Below are 20,061 nucleotides of genomic sequence, written 5' to 3'. Positions count from 1 at the left end.
CTTCAACTACTATATGTCGTAAATAAGGAGAGAGTGGGAATCCTTGTGTAGTCCTTGATTTTAGTGGTATTGCTTCAAGTTTCTCTCCATTTAGTTTGATGTTGGCTACTGGTTTGTTGTATATTGCTTTTACTATGTTTAGGTATGGGCCTTGAATTCCTGATCTTTCCAAGACCTTTACCATGAAGGGGTGTTGAATTTTGTAAAATGCTTTCTCGGAATCTAATGAGATGATCATGTGTATTTTTTTTCTTTGAGTTTGTTTATATAGTCAATTACATTGATTGATTTCTGAATAAAATGTCATCAAAGAAGATGTGCACAGCTCACTGAAGTATTTATTCATGGTGACTGATCAGGAGGAAATGGAATATAAAGCTCAATGGGGTATTTGCTGCCTTGTTCCTAGCTGGGCAGAAATTGACAAAGGCCAAAGGCAATTCATGTCACCAAGTCTTTGGAGTAAATGGAGCCAAGCTATGCTGTTCATGGATACTAAACATAGCAAAGCAATCTGCTATGAACAAGATTACTGAGATTACCCTAGCTATTTTAAATACTACTTCTATGTGACCCAGGAATGCAATTACTGCACATGACCACATTTCTGTGCAGGCAGATAAATAGAGAAGCAGAGTGTAACACCTCCTCACCCCTTTACATACATACAAGATGACACATTTCAGCCTTGTAAAATTATGAAAGAGAAATCATGACAGAAGATAAACTTTGAGGCATTGTGTCAAGTAAGATAATCCAGTTATCTAAGGATGTTTTTCATGACTTAATTTTAGGTGAAAGTTCATGGAATCAGAATAAGATGGCAGTTACCAGGAACTAGGAGGGGGAAGTAGTCTGCTAGTGCTAGGGGATGCCAATGGTCCATTATAGCTTCCATAAAATTAGGAACATAAGCGTTTCGGCATACATTGTATTTAACATCACCAATAATATCATGTGCACATACTTTTATTGATGTCATCCTTTATGTTAAATGCTATTTCCAAAACAAAGAAATCCCCCTATAGAAATGGATACAAGATATGAACTTTCATTTCACTGTGAAAATTAATGTAGATGTCAAGCAAAAATTTTCATTAAGGAAATGCGCATTAAAAACCACAGCATGCTATCATTGTCCACTGACTGGAATAAAGTAAAAATAATGTCAGCACATAGTTCCAGGGAGCATGTGAAGAAACTGCATTCCTTGTGCACTGGTGCTAAGAGTGTTAAACCATCAACCTGCTAGAAACAGCTAAGCTTAATTTACAGTTACTGCAAAACTAAACAGGTGCTAACATTGACATAGTCCAGCAATCCAAGTCCTTAGTATTTGTCCCAGAAAAATATTCACTTACTTATGCATAAAAAGTACTTTATTTACGATAGTTCTTTTTGAAAATAGTCATAAAGTCCAAACAACCAAGGTGAGTAGTTAAGCCATGGTACTCTCCTACCTTAAAATTACTCAGGAATAAAAAAGAATGAACTTTCTTGCATAAAACAGTCTGAATGAGTGACTAAAGTAGGCTGGATGGAAAAACCAAATGTCTTCAAAGTTACACGCATCTCCTATGTTTACATATTCATTCTTTTTCTGTTGTTTTAAAACAGAGACTCTTCTACCTATTGTTCCAAATCCATTCTTTTTTGTTGCTGACATTTCAAAACACCAGCCTGCCCAGCCTAAGACAGGGTTGAACTCATAAAAATTATCCTGCCTCAGCCTCTCAAGTGCTGGGATTACAGGTGTGAAACATAATGCCAAAGCATTCTTGAAATGAAAAACTAATTGAAATTTTAAAAAAGGTTCAGGCCTAGTGTCATGAAACTGTAATCCCAGCCATCTGGAAGGATGATTACATGTTGAAGGCCTACCTTGGCTACCAGAGTAAATTTAAGGCCAACTTGGGCAACTCCATGAGAGCCAGTCTCAAAATGAAAATATAATGGTTGAGAATACAGCTGGTATAGAGTGCATTCCTAGTTAAGGATAGACCTTATTTTTAAATCTTAATATGGGAGAGGTGTGTGTTTCTTTATTATCTATCTATCTATCTATCTATCTATCTATCTATCTATCTATCTATCTTCTGACACCTATATATCTACCAATCATCTATTATATATGTATCTAAGGAGAGAGCAGATTAAAAGAGTTATGAAAACCAGTTTGAGGGTTGGAGAAATGAATCAGCCATTAAAATCTAGACTCAGAAACAAAACAAAAAAGAATAGCAATTTGAGGTTGAAAGAACTAACAGTTATAAAAGAGAAAGGGGAAAGTGGAACTCTTGGAGTGACCATCTTGAAGATGTAAATATTGTGATATTACATTGCAGCTGTTTTTATTTGTGTTATATTCAGAAAATATTCAGTGATGATGCATAGGATCTCTGAATTATTACTTCTAAAGGCATGTGAGTCTTTGGTTACATTTTTAAAAAGTGGAAATAGAAGGCTTTGCTAGTGCATGGCTTGGCTCTAAGCACATGGGAGACTGAGTTAGAAAGACTGACATGTGTTTGGGGCCAGCCACTTTTGCATAGTTAATGTCTGTCTCACAAAATCCCCAAACAAAAACAACTAATTTATAGTTAATTAATAAAGCTTAATTTTTAAAGGAGATATCTTAGAGAATATTTGATGCCAAACATTAAAATTCTAGAGCTTGTACAAGAACATATTATAAAAGAAAAAATTCACTCATCCTTCCTTGAGCTCACCTTATTTCTTAGTTCCTTTGGGTCTGTGGACCTAAATGGTTTCCTGAAAATATGGGTTCTCCTCTATCTCTTCATATAGAAGTTATTCACCTCCATATAGAGCTCTTAGCAAAATCTCTGTATATAAGTCCGTGAAACACACTCTAAATCATCAGAATATCACTGCTCTATGAAGGTTTTCTCTGCAGTTGCCAAAATGTATATTAAGTACAGATCACATGCAGAATTTGTTAATTTCTTTATTTAAAAAACAATACAATAATTTATAAGGATGTCCTTAAATGTATAACTAATTTGTTAATAGGCGTGATAAAGTCTTCTTTTCCTAAAATCATATAGTTTGGAAAGTATAACCAAATCTAGAATAATGAGTATTTTTTTAAACTAATGAAATATTATGAGAGAACCTTTAGAAAATATATACCCTAAAAGGATTCAGATGTATGAGGAAAAGCCTTTCACCATGATGTCTTTGATTCAGATAGCTGATGGGTTAAGCTTTGCATTCTGTTTCCATTTATGAATCTATGATTCTCATACTTAAAATTAACAGACGCATCCATATTTCTCTAATCCAGGAAACTGGATCTAATTTTATGAATGCATACAACCACATTCTGAAGATGGTATCAAAATGGTCACAATGACACAGATGACCCAACCTGTACTGCCTTGCCCTTACCTGAGTAGCAGCCAGTGTGTCTCCAGAATCTCCTCGGCTAACCAGTGCATCCTTTTCACCCAGCCATGCTTCTTCTTCCTCTGCATTCTCCATGAATTGCAGATACTGAAGAGACTCCTCCAAATTCACCCCTCTGTAATGAGGCAGTTAGACAAATAGGAGTAGAAATGAACAAGTAAATCGTGGTATAATTCCACCCTGGCAAACACTGGTTCTCAGGACAGCCACAGTTTAATGAGGCAAGACAACAATTTATTTGCCTATTGTTCCAGTATTGCTGATCTTCTGTAACACTGAAGAGACTGGTGTCCTCAAAGTTTATCAGGAAATAGCATTGAAACTTTGATGAATGAAGGAAATCCCACCCAAACAAAAGTCAGAAGCTTGTAGTCTCTATAGTGAGGAAGTGGCTGGCAATGTCAAGTACTACCTTTCCTCTCATGTGGTGAAAGTGCTGAAATACCAGAAAAAATAATTATTTTAAAAATATATTTATTTTTAATTTATTGGTGTGTGTCTATGCCTGAGTGCCACCTCTGGGCTGGTGGTCCAAGGTGCTATGAGAAAGTATGCTGGGTAAGCAATGGGGAGCAAGGTAGTAAGCTGCATCCCTCCATGAACTTTACATCAGGTCCTGCCTCTAAGTTCCTGCCTTGTTTGAGTTCCTGCTTGGACTTCCCTCAGTAATAGACTATGATGTGGCAATGTAAGCCAAAATAAACTCTTTCCACTCCAAGTTATTATTGGTCTTGTTTTATGAGAGCCCTAGAAATCCTAACAAAGACAGTAAGAATGTCCACCATGTGTACTGGTCCCTTGTTAGGTGTGATTGTCAGGCACCCAATCTGGGCACTTGGACCTGAACTTGGGTTGTTCACACGAGCATCGAGTGCTCTTACTTACTGAGCCATCTCTCCAGTCCTCATAAATTTCCTATTATTTCCAAAAAAGAAGAGTCTGTCTATGACCACTGGGAGAAAGGTTCATGAAGAATTTGGTTTCTGAGTGGGAATTAATAAGCTAGAAAATATAGTCAGGGTCTGTAGTCCATGATTAGCTGATACAGAAGCATTCCCTCTAATATTATCCTAATGCTCCAAATGTAGAAGCTTCAATGAGATTTCTGTTGTCCAACTCACCGTGTCTTCGCCAATTCTTTGAGCTTTTCCCAATGCTGGACAAACTGAGCCAGTCGCTCCTGGATCTCCTCTTTCCCTACAGCAGCCTTGTCTTTCAGGCTTTCTGCTGTATCCAGCACATTCTGTAGAACAAATTATATCATTCCACAATCTCATCTTCTCAGTCAGTCATAATTTATGGAAAAGGATGTAAGTCTTTCTTAATGTCAGATTATTCATGAGCTTTTGGGACTTGAGGTGGTCCTGGGATATTAGGAATATGAAGAAATCTATACCAGTATCTACTATACTAAGCTTTCCAAAATATGTTTGACACAAACATCCCCCCCAAACCTAGTAGGATACCCTATTTCTTCTGCTTTATTGGTTATTCATACACACAGGGGACTGTATTGCCATATCAGACTCAGAGTTATCTTTTCCAGGAATCTGAACAAACATATCATTTGTCAATAACTATCCATCAGTGTCAGAATGAATCCTTCTAGGAAAGACACTGGGATTCCTTCTAGAACCTTCTATTCAGAGGGCACAACATATGCACAAGAAGAATTGCCATGAATTGTATGAGGAATAGTTATCTCTGAATACTGTTTTTGTATTTTACAGTATTGCTTTATCTAACTATGATGCGAAGAAGTGCTTTTAGGGTTTCTATTCCTTTAGGTCTGGCAGTTGATTCCTACCTGGACAGCAGGTTCATGTGCCACCAGCTCCCCCTCTAGGCGTCTGTGTTTTTTCAGTAAGTTCTGAACACTCTGAAGATCCCTCCCACAGTCCTGGGAGCTCACTCGTAGCAACTTCTCCCTGGGACCCAGGAAGAAAGTGGGAAAATCAGAGGTTAGATATATCTAAGCAGAAACTAGTATGATAGCTTTCTGCGTGTATGTGTAGTGAGAGTGGGCAGATTCCGAAGAACTTTGGGACCATGCTTGCTAGTTTTATGACAACTTGACACAAACTAGAATTGTTGGGAAGACGGAAACTCAAGTGAAAAAATGCCCCCACAGCAATGACCCAGTGACAAGCTTGTGGTGAGTTTTCTTAATTGCTGATTGTTGTAGGAGGATCTAGTTCACTGTGGGCCATGAGGAATAAGCCAGTAAGCAGGACTCCCCCCATGGTCTTTGCCATCAGCTCCTACCACCAAGTTCCTGGCCTGTTTCAGTTCCTGCCCTGTCTTCTCTCAGTAAAAGACTGTACTGTTGAACTGTAAACTGAAATAAACCCTTTCCTCCCCAAGTTGTTTAGGTCAGGATGTTTTATAACAATAACAAGCCCCTTACTGATCAAGGAACCAACAAAAAGATAAGCAGTGGAAGAGAATTTTAGAAAATTTGTTTTATGTCAACAAAAATGAAAATAACACACTAATGTCCAGCTTGTATATATTGTAACAGTCTTCCCATTAGTACTCTAGTACATGTATTAATATTTCATTTTTAAAACTATGAAAATTATATGAATTTTATTATTTTGTGTATTAATATCAATAACAATATGTAGGGATATAGTTTAGTGGTAGAAAACTTGCCTAGCTTGTAAAAAGTCTTGAGTTTGATCTTTACTGTTACAAACTACATGAAAAATTTTGAACACCAAAAGGTTATGGTATTTTATGACTACTGAAAGGTCCTATTTGACACCTTATAAAACACTTCCTTCTAATTTATGTGCAACTTGTAAGAATCTGCAGATTGGAATTTGAGAAACAAAAGGAACAAAGTAACAATGAAACAGGCAAAAACTACCGATTTGTTAAGAATTTCACACCCATATTTAAAAGAATGGGGTCAATATTGAAACTATGACAGGGGCTACCTATCATTATATATAATGCGACAAGTATAGAAAGAGTAATGGTTTTGGGCTGGAGAGGTGTGTCATTGGTTAAGAGTACTTACTTCTCTTGTAGAAGACTGCAGTTTGGGATTCCTAACACCCATATCAGGAGGCTCAACAGCAAATCTACAACTCTAGCTCTAGGGGACTGTATGTTCTCTTCTAGCCTCCATGGTCACTTGCATGAAAGCACACATATACACAGACATACTCATGAGCACATAAATAAAAACAAATATACCTTTAAAAAGTAAATAATTATGACCATGTTGTGGTCTTCTGCATTAGTTGCAAAGGGTCAGCTTTCCGTGTGCTATAATTAAGTGAACTATTTTGAAAAATGTGTATGGTGTTTGAATTTTATTCTCAGAATGTGGTTGACCTGTTCATATCTCCCTCTGCCCTTGGTTTCCTGCCTGTATCCATTGAAAGTTAAAAAGTGGAATCAATGCTTACTTTCAGTCAAGGAAGAGGTTTAAAAGTTTAATCAACATAAAAATATTACAAATTGACTTCAGCAAGGATTGAATCTGTTTGGTGAATTATCCAGTGAGTGATACGTACTCTATCCAGGCTTCCTCATCATCCAGGTCTTGGAAGAACTGGAATAAGGCATAGGTCTCTTTCAGTTTCTCATGGTGTGCAGCTGCCAAACTCTGGACATTTTTGAAACGCTCATTGACACCATTCATTTTCTCTTCTATCTGCTCAATGTTGAAAGTCCCACTGGAGATCAGCTCCTTAGCCAGACCATTCAGATCTTTGAGAGGGTCCTAGAAAATCCAGTGTGTTTAGTGAATGAAGGAATATGATACTATATAGACATCAGATTTCAATCAGTAGTGGGTCTATTTCCTTGACTAGTTTGCATAGATTGCCCTTGAAGAAACTGACTTTGATATACATGACAAAGTGTCTTACACAAACATGGTTTGGCAAGAGGTGCATCAGCATTATAGATATTATACCTATATTACTCCAGATCACATTTATTCCTGGTTAACCCATTTATAGTTCTATGTTCTCTAGTGTTTGCCTGCTCTCACCAACTAGAATAATATTTTGTCTTACACTCAACTGTTTTCAAAATATCGCACTTGACACTTCCAACTAACTGATCAAAATATCCATTGGTACCCTGTTTTGTATTATTCTTGTGCAAAGAGAAATACTACAAAGTTCTGACACATCAAACCCAGAAAGCCTTTGGGGTTTTTTTTTTTTTTTTGCTTTTTTTTAACCTTTTAATGTTTATCTTTATTACCAAGTAAAGCTTTATATGATTATTTGGTATGGAATTAACAGTAGTGTCAAAATTTTACTGTCCCATGTTAGGTTTCTACTGGAATCTTCCACAGGACCTACAGCTGCACTTACTATATGCATCCTCTCATCTGATTTTATTTTTTCTTTCCTTTATAATGTCCACTTTTCAAGGACCAACTCAATTCTAGAGTTTCATAAAGTAGTGTTTTTATGGATCTGTAGAATTATAAATAAGAATCCACTCCCCAAAGTCAGCAACGATTGTCACAATGGCTATGCCACCCATGAATTTGACGTGGCTAAAATGACTGCTGATCAGTGAGCTCAAGGCTGTAGTCACGTATTTTCCTAAAATATGAGGTCAGAAGGATTTCCACCCTATACAGAGGAATGAATTTCCACTGCTTCTAACCTCTCGTGCCAACATCTCTGCTTCCAATAGCTGATGCTTCTTAAGTAGGTTTCCTGCTGAAGTTAAGTCCCTGGCCTGATCCTTCATGGCCAGCAAGCCTTCTGCCTGGGGACAGAGAAACAGGGTAGAAAGATGCTTAATGAAAACTACATGTCAGGAGAGTGAGATGTAATACCTACGCCCAGATGTTTACCAAGAAGAGTCAAGAAAATCATTGACATATAAATTTAAATCACTTAACTGGTTATTTACTAAATTGTATGCTCCCATCTTGCCAGGTACAATTACCTCTGAAAGCCAGAACTCAAAGTCCCGGATACTTGTGTTGAACCTTTGCTGCCGACTGGCCTCGTTGAGCTTCTGCCCTTTGTCAGTTGTTCTCTCTAGGAGATAGTCCCAGTTCTCCTTTAGTTTGTCCAGTTGCTCCTAGCTCCAAGAAAGTGAGAAGTCATTATGGTCTTTGGGATCCTGGGTTTTGTGAGAACTTGAATGGGTAATGGGGTAAGATCTTGACATAAGTGAAATAGTTATACTGGAATGTCATATATTTCAAAGTAGTCATGCTGAGTCTGGCAAAATACCAGGTGTGAGGAGAAAGGAACCATTTGCAAACCAGGGTGCTGAGTTATATTCAATTACTGGTGCTTGAGCCTTGTCAAATAGAAATGGTTAAGACAGAAGCATAGTTGGAAGTCCAGGAGATGAGTATGATGGTTCTACTTCTACCCACCAAGTACTGAAAGAATGGGTTATTTCTCTTCCCATGCCTCAGGAGGCCAAACTTATCTAAGCACAGACTTTACCTGCATGTTCTCTTCATCCCCATCACACACTCTGCGCTCAATCAGGGATTTCCCCAGGTTGATGACCCCTTCCACCTGCTCGGCACGGCCATTGACTTCATTTTCAAAGGCTTGATGTTTCAGATATTTCCTCTGAAGGCAAAGCAAAAAAGTAAACCATCCCATCGTCCAGAGAAGCATGATTAAACTAAAAGAACAAAAGAACCACCCGGCACTCATACCCACAATCAAATTAAAAGAGCACCTATAGGAAGTGTTCAGTATAGAGGTAACAACTGAACCAACAATGAGATTGATGAAAGTTTCCAGGATTTCTATTTTGAACTTGCCTGGATATTAGTGGGATCTTTGTAAGATTCATCACAGGCTACGGGCAGCATCTCACTGATCCATTCCTCCAGGTCCTCGAGGTCACGATAGAACTGTTTCAGGTCGGCATAGTCTCCTAGCTTTCCCAGTTCAGCAAGCAGCTGTGTTTTGAGATCCTTCCACCTAATGGATGAAGTTGGATGATTTTCTACCCAGCATCCCTTTGCTCTGATGCTACATACACGATATTTCCATCTGCCAACCTAGCCCTTTACCACTCACAGTCTCTCTTTGATCTCACATACACAACACAGTAGTTAAGTAAACTAATTTGTGAAGTATCCTTCATGCTTTTCAATCTCTAAGTCTAAGGCAGAAGATTCCCGAAGAAATGCATGTCAAAAGGACAAGAATTTAGAGATGTCTCCCTATTATGATTCTGATGCAGAGAGCAGACTTTGCATGCCTGACCTGTCTAGTACACGTTGGAGGCGAGCAGCAATCTCTTCCTTAGCATAGTGGTCATTGTCCATGAGCCTTGTGGCATGGTTCTCTAGGTCAGCAATCTTCCCTTCCTGGATAAGAGGAAAACAAAGAACACAGATGTTCATCATTAGATCTTTGATATATTTCAGGCTCTGCTGTAAAGACAAAAAATATTATTTTGTGTGTGACTTCAGATGACAGAAACAGAATTAAAGTAAATGCCTGGAACACAGAGAAACATCTACTATCCTGGGATAGTGCTACTTTCCTATAGAACAAACATTTTTCATGGCTATTGTAAATGTGAATCCTGTATTATATAAGATGTTGAAATAGATAATAGGAAGAGGTCACATTTAGTCTTAAAATTGCATTTTATTATAATGGATGCCTTAATGAGGAAAGGTTGAATGCCCATAGTTAATTTGTCAACCTCCCGTTCCTGTCCCAACATTGCCTATAAGAAGCAAAGGTGATTTGGGGATTAGCAGCCTATGTCTTCTGGGAGCAATGACATCTACACAGGGTACTTCTGTTCAAACTATTTAATTGGACCTTTTAATTAGTTTATGGTGAGAAGTTTTCCCATGACTTTTATAGTCCTGTTTAGTTTAGGTTGACACTTCCCTGCATCCCTTTTTCTTCCTGTGCCTTCTCCATATCTTTTAGTCTTTCCACGACCAACATTTCTGTTTCATTTTCACATCATACATAAACTACATGTGCTTAAAAGATCTATTTTCCTCTCTGATGGAGCACCATATATATATAAAATGTTCACTTCCATATGAATGGAAGGGTCCTGATATGAGAAAGGACATTTGTGTTTGTCTTTCTGAGTCTCAAATGGGGCTGATTGAGCCCCACTCCCTCCCTAAGGAGCTATGGCTGTAGACAAGAGGTATTTGCTCCTGTGATGTGGCCACAGGTTAGGGGCTCTTCTTTTCTGTAAAGAAACTTACACCATGTTCCTGTCAACAAGCCTAGCAAAATCCATAGGCCATGAAAACTGAAAAGAAAAAAGGTATGGCAGTAGAATTAGAGCTAGCTGAGAGGAAAAGGAGGAGGGGGTGGATGGAGAAGTGGGAGGAGGTCAAGGCTATGTAACCAGATGTGAATCTGCTCAAAACACTGCACATACATGGAATCATCATAACAAACCCATTATTATGTATAATTAACATATGCTAAGAACACAACAAGCAAAGAGAAGCAAATGAGAATTAAAATGTCTTAAAAAATCAGAAAATTAGGTAAGGTTGTAGAGAATCTGTTATTGTTGCTAATAGTTATTGTTATTATAAATTTTAAATCAGTTATTACCTGAGCAGCGATTGCTTTGTCCAGGTCATCCCGTTTTTTCATCAAAGCCTGTAGACTGTTTAAGTGATCCCTGTCATCTGACCTCAGGGAATTCTCACGTGCCACCATCCAGCTCTCAACCTGTTCACACTTCCCTCGGAACAGCTATAAGGGGGTGGGTAGGTAATATCAGAGGCAGATATGAGGTAATTCTAGATGAACCAAGGAAATGATCTTATCCCTCATTGGGGATGACATAAAACAACTTGCCGGGGCTGTTACAGTCTCTCTCAAAGCATTCTCATAATGAATCTCAAGTACATTGTCACCATCATTTTTGTTTCAAACCTACCATGTGTTTTATAAGCTATAGTAAATATGAAAACGCTGTCTCTATATGGTACATCTAGTAGATACTAACTTGTTTAGTCTCTCTCTCTCTCTCTCTCTCTCTCTCTCTCTCTCTCTCTCTCTCTCTTTCCTCCCCCTCAAAACTTGAGACAGTCTTGGCTAGCTTACAACAGCAACAAATTCATTATGCAACAGGAGATAACCACGAACTACAAATTTAAGTTCTAATATTACAGATATGTTTGGTTTTCAATGGTTACTTCTTTAAAACTTTGAAAAATATTATCCATAGACTTGTGTGACACACCCATATTCTTTCCTCAGACACCATGATCATGCTTTCCTCTTTATCCTCAAATCATTCATATATTCAGTTAGTAAACATCTCCTATATTAGAATGATCTGTACTTCTTATATAAACATATTCTAATGATATTTGTAGTATTGTGACCTGTACAATGCTATTCTTAATAAAAACTAATCATTTAGTTAATTATTTAATGATAATTAGTGACAATAATCCCATTTATGTACAAGACTGATTATAATCTTGTTTTGATCTCTCCTTTTAAAAAGCTCTTAAATTTTAAAACTTTATTTTTTTTTTAGTAGCATGTGTTGCCTGTCTGTGGATGAAAGAGAGGATGTGTGTGAGGGGAAGGTCTATGGTGTGCATGTGAAAGTCAGTGAAAAATTTCGTGAAGTAGGCTTTCTTCTCTACCTGTATTCTAGAATAAAAGGTCATCACACTTTTTTCAGCAAATTTCTTTGCCTACTGGACCATTTCACTGCCACTTTTCATCTCCTTTAATGAGAACAAAACCACAGAGCACAGGGATGTTCAGTCTATAACCCCGAGGACAGTGTCAGACAATCACAAGACACTGCTGTTTATAGCTCGCACAGTCTAATACAGTGAATGCCCCCAATCAGCATATAAAACCATACTCAGGTAACTGAGGTTAACCCCATACTCTCCAGAAGCTGCTATACCTGCAGTTCTAGGCACTGGTCTAGCATCTTCTTGCGGTTTTCCCAATTCTTTTCCAAATCGTCTCTCTTTAATTTAATATCCTGGAGAGTAGTTTCAATTTCGTGGCTATTACGGTGGCCTCTGTCTATAAGTTCTCTACCAAAGTCTTCTAAGGCTTGGAAAGTGGGGTCTTCTCTTTTTATGTCATCATAATGCTCCTGTGGGAAAGTAGGAGAGGGGCTAGTGAAGATTATAGAACCTTCTGCAGTGAGAAGAGAGTTTTACATCACTGCGCAGTGGCTGTGGACTGTGTAGCTGTACCTGGTGTCGCTCCAGCAAGATCTCTGTGCCAGTTAAGTCCTCAGCCAGCTCAGGTGATGATATTACACCACCAATGGCCTTGATCCAATTCTCTAGATCACTGAGAAATAAATATATTAGGACCAATCGTGGTTACCCTTACTCTTCTTGGCCTCATCAGAAGAAAGAAAACACCATCCCCCAAACTCCTCATAATACTTGTTACTTTATAAAAGCTTTCTTAGTTGACTTCATTACCTTGCATTCCTTAAAGCATCAGTGCTTTTGACTTGAAGCATTAAATGTGTCTTTCCTGTGGTCATAATGAGGTCTTCATAACCCAACAGTAAATAACACTTGTACCCAGCACATTCCTAAGGTTTCTGTACAGTGCAATGACTAGAAACGGCCCATTCTGCTTAGTGAATGTCAGCCCTTTAAGCTTTACCTGGCCTTGCTAAGGAAGAGGAAGAATTTATGAGCTTCATTCAGACTCTCCTTTCGATCACTGGTAAGACCTTGTAGCGTATCCCAAGCCTCATTCAGCTCTGTTCGCTGCTTCTGTAAGTCCTCAGTGGCATCGGGGTGTGATTCACAGAGACGCTCAGCTGTCTCCCCCAGTGTCGTCACCTGGGCAAACACAAGCATTCTGATAATCCTGTGGAATTCCTTTTGCTGTTTTTGTTTGTTTATTTGTTTGTTTTTTTAAAAGTTATAAACAAGAGGGAATGAGTAACTCTTCTGCTCAGTGATATATCAGTCTGGAATCCTTGGGTTTTAATTCTTCATATGAAAGCATTCTTTGTGCTTTGCATGAGGATGCCCAGCTATAGGTTGTATCCAATATATTTGGAATGCTCTAGTCTTCCCTTTTGGGTTTTGAGGTAGAAATAATCTTATTTAATTGCTCACTGAGGAAACACGTCTCAATATCTAGACATATTCTGACTCTTCTGGGTATGGATAGTCATTTCTCCTAGACCTTGCCTTCCACGATTGGCCACTAGTCTATTCACTTGACATTATTTAAAGAGGCAAAGGGATATAAAGTATTCATGTATACAGTAAAAGTTCAATACAGATTTTCCTGTTAATGATCATTGAGCATGGTATTTTATTGTTTTATTCTTAGGGAGAGAATATAATAATTAGTATAACGCAAGGTTTTTTGAACAGAAAAGGGATATAAGAATAATAGATTCTCCAAGAGAACCAAAGAAAGGCACATTGCTATAGGGCAAGAAGATGGAGAAAGTGTTGAAAAGGATCGAAAGCACGTGTCTTACCTTTTCTCCCAGGGGGATGATGTCTCTCTCAAAGACCTCATGCTGCCTCTGGAGGGCCTGGACACTGAGCAGGTCAGAGCCAGGGTCAGCAGCATTGAGAGCCTGGCATTTCTTATCAATCTGTTCCTTGACATCATCTGCTTCTCTGGAACACAACAGATGAAGAACATAGGAGTCATAAAGTACCTCAGAAGGGCGGCTCAGAAGGAAGTCACTACCACTACCACCTTCAACAGCAGTGTCATCCTTTGTGACGCATGGGCATTTAGCATTTAGGTTCCTTTCATTTAGAGGCACAGCTACTGGTGTTTTCAACTAAGTATCAGAAAACTGGCATTTCAAGACTTCTCGAGATCATACCACTGCCAGATGGTGGACCTGGAGTTTGAACCTGGTCCACTACTTGCAGAGTCTCGGAGATAACAAATACATTTCATACTTTTGCACTCTAAGCTATTCTAAAAAGCAAGACCCATCTGTGCCTTTATTTTCTCCATTTCCCATTCTCAAAACCACACTTATATGCACAAAGATACCCGTGTTCTTTTTTGTTTGACTTATTATTTGTTTGTAAGTGTGTGTGCTTCTAGTGTAGATGTGAATTTGAGAATGAAGCACTAAAAGGGTTGTTGCAGTAGATTAAGAGTGTGAAATCAGCTGTCATTTACCATCTGTTTCTTGAACATAATAACTTAAGCCCAATTCACACTTTAAATTTGATTCCCTATTATAGAAGCATAGCTGAACTACAAATTTTGTGCCTAATTAAAAACTGAATTTGGTTATCTTGGGGTCAATGTGTCAATATGTCCAATTTGTCAAGTGAGAAAATTTTTGCTGAAAAAATAATGTGGCCTATTAGTGAACTATGTTTTTTTTTAAATTTTTTATTATATATTTCTTTACTTATTCCCCTTCCTGGTTTCCTGTCCATAAGTCTCCATTCCCTCCCCTTCCTCTCCCCCATACATGTGTTCCCCCTATACATCCCCCTTATTGCCCTCCTCCATATTCCCCTGCACTGGGGGTCCAACGTTGGCAAGACAAAGGGCTTTCCCTTCCACTGATGCCCCAACAAGGCTATTCTCTGCTACATATGCAGGTGGAATACTGGGTCAGTCCATATATAGTCTTTCAGTAGTAGTTTAGTCCCTGGAAGCTCTGTTTGGTTGGCATTGTTGTTTTTATGGGGTTGCAAGCTCCTTCAACTCTTTCAATACTTCCTCTAATTCTCCCCAAGGGGGTCCTATTCTCAGTTCGGTGGTTTGCTGCTAGCACTGGCCTCTGTATTGGACATGCTCTGGATGTGTCTCTCAGGAGAGATCTGTATCCAGTGTCTTTCCACATGTATTTTCTAGCTTCATCAATCTTATTTAGTTTTGGTGGCTGTATAGATATGGGCCACATGTGTGTCGGGCTCTGAATGGCCATTCCTTGAGTCGCTGCTCTAAATTTTGCTTTCATATCCCCTCCTATGAATATTTCCCCCTTTTAAGAAGGAGTGGGAGCATCTGCATTTTGGTCATCTTTCTTCTTGAGCTTTATGTGGTCTGTAGATTGCATCTTGGGTAATTTGAGCTTTTTGGCTAATATCCACTCATCAGTGAGTGCATACCAAGTGTGTTTTTCTGTGATTGAATAACCTCACTCCAGATGATATTTTCTAGTTCATTCCATTTGCCTATGAATTTCATGAAGCCATTGTTTTTAGCTGAGTAGTACTCCATTGTGTAGATGTACCACCTTTTTTGAATCCATTCCTGTGTGAATTATCTTCTTTCGAGAAAAAGGAGTGTTTACTCTCAGCTCTAGTTCTACATAGTGATTACACTTAAGGGCTCTTTGAGGGGGCTTCAGCAGAGCAATGCCATCTAAGTTTTAAGGTGTTTACCTGAGAAACATCTCAACGGCATGTGCACTGCTCAGCAGCTGATACTGCTCATCTGCCAGCCTCTTCAAGGAACTCCAGCGGGTGTTCAACTCCTAAAAGAAGTAGACACATGGATTTAGTCAGAGAGCGAGCGGTTCAGATGGCCTAGAGCTCCTAGAGCTGGCTGTGACTAGCTGGCATGTAACTTGCTTTGCTGGTAGCCCTTTAGAATGTACACAGATTCGCTTCTCTGTTGCATAGCCCAAGCTTAGTATCCTTTTAAGAGTGCCATAGAGAATAGATTTGTTTTCTTCCCAACTGGTATTATGCGTAGGAACACTAATCCCAGGGTTACCATACATGTCTCTTGTCGAAAAGAGTATAATTAGAACCTCTAAAAATGAGTTAAAAGCATTGTCTCGGTAGTTAGATGCTGACACATTTATTTAGGAAAAAATAGCTTTATATATTCTAAATTCAATAGGCCTAGTAGCTTTGGGTCTTTATGTTTTGGTCAACAGGTTCTTTACCAATGAACCATTGGTAAAATATCCTAAATCTGATTTTTGAAGCTAAACCTGAGTTTATTGTCACACCCTCCAAAATCTATGTGGAAGAACACAGAAGACAATAAATGTCAGTAAGGAAATCTGCTTCAGTAAAGTTCTCTCCACTGAGGTTTGTCTTTTACTGTCTATTGTAATGCTAACTATGGACCCCAAGACCTGAAGTCTGCTGTAGCCCCTGGGATCCTGCCTCCAAGTTAATTCTGATTGTTGAATAAAGACATTGACAACAGCTAATAGTTAGGCAGAAGAGACTTGGGTGGGGTTGAGATTTTGCAGGCTTGCAGGAGAGAGGACCAGGAGGAGAGAAAAGCTGCTGCTATGGAATAAAAGAACATGGAGAAGGGAGAAGGAGCACTACCATGGGATAGCCGAGTCATAAAAACATCATCATATGAATTGGCCAAATTGAAGTTGAATTGAAGAGCGTCCCAGAATGAACATAGCAAATAGAAAATGATACTGTGGAGAGCTTATGGAGAGGAAACTAGTTTCAAACAGCATAGGGTGGGGGCAGTTTCTCAGCTACTGTGCTTCCTAAGGTGATTTAAAAATATAAAGGCTGTGTGTGTCTGACTTTCATCTGGATACATACATGGTCTAAGGCAGGAAGAGCACCCGGGCCTGGATCTTTAATATTTATTACTACATCTCTGAAACAATAAAATTGGCTGGACGATTTGGCCTGCTGTCATTGGCCTATTCTAAAACTAGTTCACACTATTTTACATTCTCACCTTTGGAATATGAAGTTGGATTGATCAATGTGAAATGAGGACTCCACAGTCCAGCCTGGTGTTGAGGAGGAATAGAGGGAGCTGGTGATTACCTGCCGTATGTGAGATCCTTCTGGGGTTAGGAGGTCTTCAAAGAGCAGTTCATCAGCCACCTTATTGATATCTTTTAACCGAGGCTCGTTGCTCTTCAGATCCTGGATAAGGAAATTTATCCAAAGCAGTATAAGTCTTTTCCTTAGACATACTACCCTGACACCTGCGTGCACATTTTGTTAAATGTTACTAAAGCAAATGATCTACGTCATGTGTGATACACATGCTGCTCTCTTATTGGCGACTGTGCTGTGCCCTTAAAGACTCTAATACCAAACAGCCATCCCAAACTTGCCAGAATCATTATTTGTCTGCAGTCTGAAGAACATCTATCTCCAATTCCTTCAATTATTTTCCATGTGTTAATTTATATTATCAGAACACTTCATACTTCAGATATGTAGATATGCATATATATATATATATATATATATATATATATATATATATATATCTCCACATGGAGAATGAGAAAAGAAAAAGATGGGAAGAAACAAATTCATACTTCCAGCTATTTAGATGATATAATAAAAATGAGTGTGGAAAACATGATGCAAGTGTTCTCACGAGGTAAAAAGTAATTTTCTAGATGGGAAATCATGTCACTTTTCTTCCAACATCAGCTATTGTTTCATTTTTGAGTCCATTATGAGTCCTGTGACACTCCATGTTTGTCTGTGATTCAGTAATACAGTATGTCACAGACAAAGTGTTAAAGAATCATGGTGGCCCCTGCACTCCCTAGCAGATTTTGGAGAGTCAGTGGCTGGGGCTGAAAAGTTAAGTCGACTACTTTCAGAAATCATTGCTTTCTAGTTATTAGCAGCCCTGGGGACATGAACTGTGGATGTCCTGGAACAATGGAGAATAGTTAACAAATCAAAAATAAACACCTCAAAAATGATGTAGAAGCAATGTCTCCTCACTTACCCTCTGGAACTCGTCAAATTTCTTCTGCAGTTCCCAAACATCATCCAGTTCCACCCCAGTGTTTTCTGTCTTTTTCTCTTGGATCCACTCCAACATGTCTCCTGCCTCATAGGCTAGCAGAAACTCATTGTACCGCTGCAGCAGGCGACGCCTGCGTTCTTCTGCCCGATCTAGGAGGGAGTGGTACCTAAGTGGAAGCATTAAAAAAAAAAAACTGAAAAAAAATGGCGGAGAAAACAGGGAAAGCATAAGAACATAGAGGATGAATTGTGTGTGTGGGTGGAGGTGAGTAAATCAAAATAATGTCAGTGAAAGAGAAGAAGAATAAACTGGGAATAAAATAGACAATAAAAGCAGAGAGATGGAGACTCTTCTATTTACAAACTGAAGGGTCTCCTTCACCTAAGACTTAGGGAACATTCTAGAATAAAAGGCAGAAAGATTCTAAGAGTAAGGAGACCAGAAACTCTTACATGTGTCTCCTAGAAATAGTTTCCTAAAGAAGACAATAAACAATGACAATATCAATGGACATGCTAACACAGAAAAGGAAAAAAAAATCTCATGAAGTCACACCCTTAGGCAAATAACTATAGGAACTTAGGCCTTCTGGGAGAGGGAGAATTAGTCTCTTCCAAGGAAACGCCTCCTGTTGGCTATACAATGCAAAGTGGTCAGCAATGAAATCATACACACAACAAAAATAGATTCAGGAGGTTTTATGTGTATGTTTCTGCATTGATTTATCTTCTTTCTATCATCTATCTATCTATCATCTAAAATCAGTGAAAACTGGTCATCCATTTGAGGGGGGAATGGGAGAACATGGAGAATGTGGAGGAAGTAGTTGAAGGAGCAAGAAAAGAAATTATGTAATTATATTTTAGTTAGTATCTTTAAAGTATTAATGGATGGAAAGAATGACTCACTTCATTACTTTTTGTGGTAGAAGAGTGAAATTTTACATGTAGCTAGATTTGAAGCAGTATGCAATATTTCTATGGATGTCTGGAGATTTTGAAGAAAGCTGGCCAAGGAGTTAGAAGATGTGGCTCCATACACGGTCTGACACTGAGACAATGCCCCTGGGATTTCTTTTCTTCACATATGGACTAGTTTATGAAGATTAAAACTTGTGACTTTACATCTCTAAACTGAAAGGCTCAGGACCACGAGAGGAAAGCAAGGGAAATATTTGGCCACCCCCATCAAAGCTTTCATCCTGCGAACTTACAGGGTCTCGATCTGCTCCTGGAGCTGAGGGATGTTGACTGGTTCCTCTCGCCGTTGCTGTGGGAACCCTGGGAGTTCATCGTGTGCCAGTTTCCTGACATAGACCGCTGGCACAAAGCCCTGGTGATCGTCAGCTTCAACCTTCCACCAGTCCTAAAGGGAGGACAAATTCCCACTCCTTCATTAATCCTTTGAAAAGCCGCAGGCCCTAGCGGCTTCAATTCTCACAACAGTCTTCAGAGAAAGGGACAGCTGGCTGATAAGAGCTAAGCATCACTCATTGATGCTGCATAAATGACATATTGGAAAGGGTTAACGAGGAGTAGCCGGCACTACAGAAGTCAGCCCTTGAACTAATTTGATATCTGAAGTCAGATGGGGACAGCACTCAAAAGCTAGTGAGGAATCACCTGGGCTTCTTGGGTGTGGCATTAACATTTCTCAATCTCACTGGATTCATTAATGTATATTCTTTCAGTGCCAGCACATGAATCACTGTGAGGTCCAGTTCCTTAGAGAAAATGCTATAAAATGTGATCCAAAGAGGAAGCAGGATTTTACTTAGAATTTTTTTCTTTTCTTTCCTTTCTTTTCCTTTCCTTTCCTTTCCCTCTCTTTCTTTCTTTCATTCTTCCTTCCTTCCTTCCTTCCTTCCTTTCTTTCTTTCTTTCTTTCTTTCTTTTTTGGATAAGAAAGCAACTTGCCTAAAGTATCCACATATCTTCAGGAAGAGTAACAAGATCAAAATTCA

At 38.8% G+C, this 20,061-nt stretch overlaps 1 protein-coding gene across 1 annotated transcript in view; it reads right to left on the bottom strand.

Moving 5' to 3' along the window:
• The window catches only part of Spta1 (spectrin, alpha, erythrocytic 1), a 75,865-nt gene that overhangs the window by 28,579 nt on the left and 27,225 nt on the right, over positions 1-20,061 (bottom strand). The window contains exons 22-39 of the mRNA NM_001011908.4: positions 19,312-19,463; positions 18,078-18,264; positions 17,147-17,248; positions 15,773-15,864; positions 13,882-14,026; positions 13,044-13,225; positions 12,617-12,716; positions 12,316-12,513; positions 10,992-11,135; positions 9,654-9,757; positions 9,203-9,365; positions 8,874-9,005; positions 8,359-8,496; positions 8,071-8,175; positions 6,957-7,165; positions 5,237-5,357; positions 4,551-4,672; positions 3,412-3,544 (exon numbers count right to left, since the gene is read on the bottom strand). Coding sequence (NP_001011908.3) covers positions 3,412-3,544; positions 4,551-4,672; positions 5,237-5,357; positions 6,957-7,165; positions 8,071-8,175; positions 8,359-8,496; positions 8,874-9,005; positions 9,203-9,365; positions 9,654-9,757; positions 10,992-11,135; positions 12,316-12,513; positions 12,617-12,716; positions 13,044-13,225; positions 13,882-14,026; positions 15,773-15,864; positions 17,147-17,248; positions 18,078-18,264; positions 19,312-19,463 — 2,529 coding nt within the window. The remainder of the gene's footprint in view (positions 1-3,411; positions 3,545-4,550; positions 4,673-5,236; positions 5,358-6,956; positions 7,166-8,070; positions 8,176-8,358; positions 8,497-8,873; positions 9,006-9,202; positions 9,366-9,653; positions 9,758-10,991; positions 11,136-12,315; positions 12,514-12,616; positions 12,717-13,043; positions 13,226-13,881; positions 14,027-15,772; positions 15,865-17,146; positions 17,249-18,077; positions 18,265-19,311; positions 19,464-20,061) is intronic.

This window comes from Rattus norvegicus, chromosome 13 (genome assembly GCF_036323735.1).
Source record: "Rattus norvegicus strain BN/NHsdMcwi chromosome 13, GRCr8, whole genome shotgun sequence".
In the NCBI taxonomy this organism is placed as follows: domain Eukaryota; kingdom Metazoa; phylum Chordata; class Mammalia; order Rodentia; family Muridae; genus Rattus; species Rattus norvegicus.
This window is presented reverse-complemented; position numbering and strand designations above follow the sequence as displayed.